The sequence below is a fragment of the Cetorhinus maximus genome, chromosome 21 (assembly GCF_964194155.1).
Source record: "Cetorhinus maximus chromosome 21, sCetMax3.hap1.1, whole genome shotgun sequence".
Lineage (NCBI taxonomy): Eukaryota > Metazoa > Chordata > Chondrichthyes > Lamniformes > Cetorhinidae > Cetorhinus > Cetorhinus maximus.
This window is the reverse complement of record NC_135899.1, coordinates 2,790,292-2,791,221: the sequence shown is the minus strand read 5'-3', so window position 1 is coordinate 2,791,221 and position 930 is coordinate 2,790,292. Positions and strand designations below refer to the sequence as shown.

The 930-nt window shown below is 63.0% G+C and overlaps 1 protein-coding gene across 1 annotated transcript; it reads left to right on the top strand.

The window, feature by feature from the left end:
- Window positions 1-668, top strand: LOC144695432 (histone H1.3-like). The gene has a single exon (XM_078566320.1). It carries the CDS (start codon window positions 21-23, stop codon window positions 666-668), a length of 648 nt encoding a protein of 215 aa, XP_078422446.1. The 5' UTR covers window positions 1-20.
- Window positions 669-930: the final 262 nt, after the last annotated feature.

The following is a 930-nucleotide window of genomic DNA, read 5'->3' as shown; positions in this document are numbered from 1 at the left end:
AAGACCCGCCGAGCCCAGTGATGGCCGATACCCTGCCGGCCAGGAGGAAGGGGAGGAGGGCCAAGGCCCCTCAGCCGCCGGCCCAGCGGAGCGGCTCGGGCACCGTGTCCGAGCGGATCCTGGAGGCGGTGGCCGGCAGCAAGAAGGGGCGTCGCGGCCTCTCGCTGGCCGCCCTCAAGAAGGTGCTGTCGGGCAGCGGCTACGACGTGGCCGCCAACAAGTGGCGGCTCAAGCAGGCGGTCCGGAGCCTGGTCAGCAAAGGCTCCCTGGTGCAGACCTCGGGCAGCGGCGCCTCGGGCTCCTTCAAACTCAGCAGCAAAGGGCAGAAGGAGGAGGCCACCCGGGCGGAGAGGAAGCCGAGGATGAAGCCCTCGGGCCGGGGGAGGGGCCGGAAAGCCGCGGCCAAGAGGCCCAAGAGGAGGAGGGTCGCCCCCAGGAAGATGAGGAGGGCGGCCGGCGGCAGGAGGGGGGCGAAGGGGAGCCGCAAAGCCAGAAGCCCCAAGGGGAGGAAGGCGGCCAGGAGCCCCGGGAAGGGCAGGCGCCAGCGGCCAAAGCCCAGGAAACTGGCCAAACCCCCGGAGGAAGGGAGCAAAGCGCCGACCCCGGAGGAAACTTCCGCCTCTGAGAAAACCAGCCAAGCCTGTTCGGAAATTCAGGGCAAAGCCTGAGGGACACAAATCCTCATCCATCCTTAAAACATCCCAAAACCTGAAAGAAAAAAAAAGGCTCTTTTCAGAGCCACAAAAAGAAGCCTTAAAGGGTTGAATTGGCGCCGCGGTTGAGTAATTAGTTTTGGATCGGAATAAAGAAGGTTGGGGTGGGAATAGTTTCGAAGATGTTTTAGATGTGAATGGCGGGAGCAGGGATGGGTAATGGCGGGAAACCTTCCTTGCGGGTGGATTTTCAAACTGGCTGCACCTTCTCAGCAAA

Excerpts from the sequence above, each read along its gene's own strand:
- LOC144695432 (XM_078566320.1), top strand. The coding sequence starts at position 21 with ATGGCCGATACCCTGCCGGCCAGGAGGAAGGGGAGGAGGGCCAAGGCC.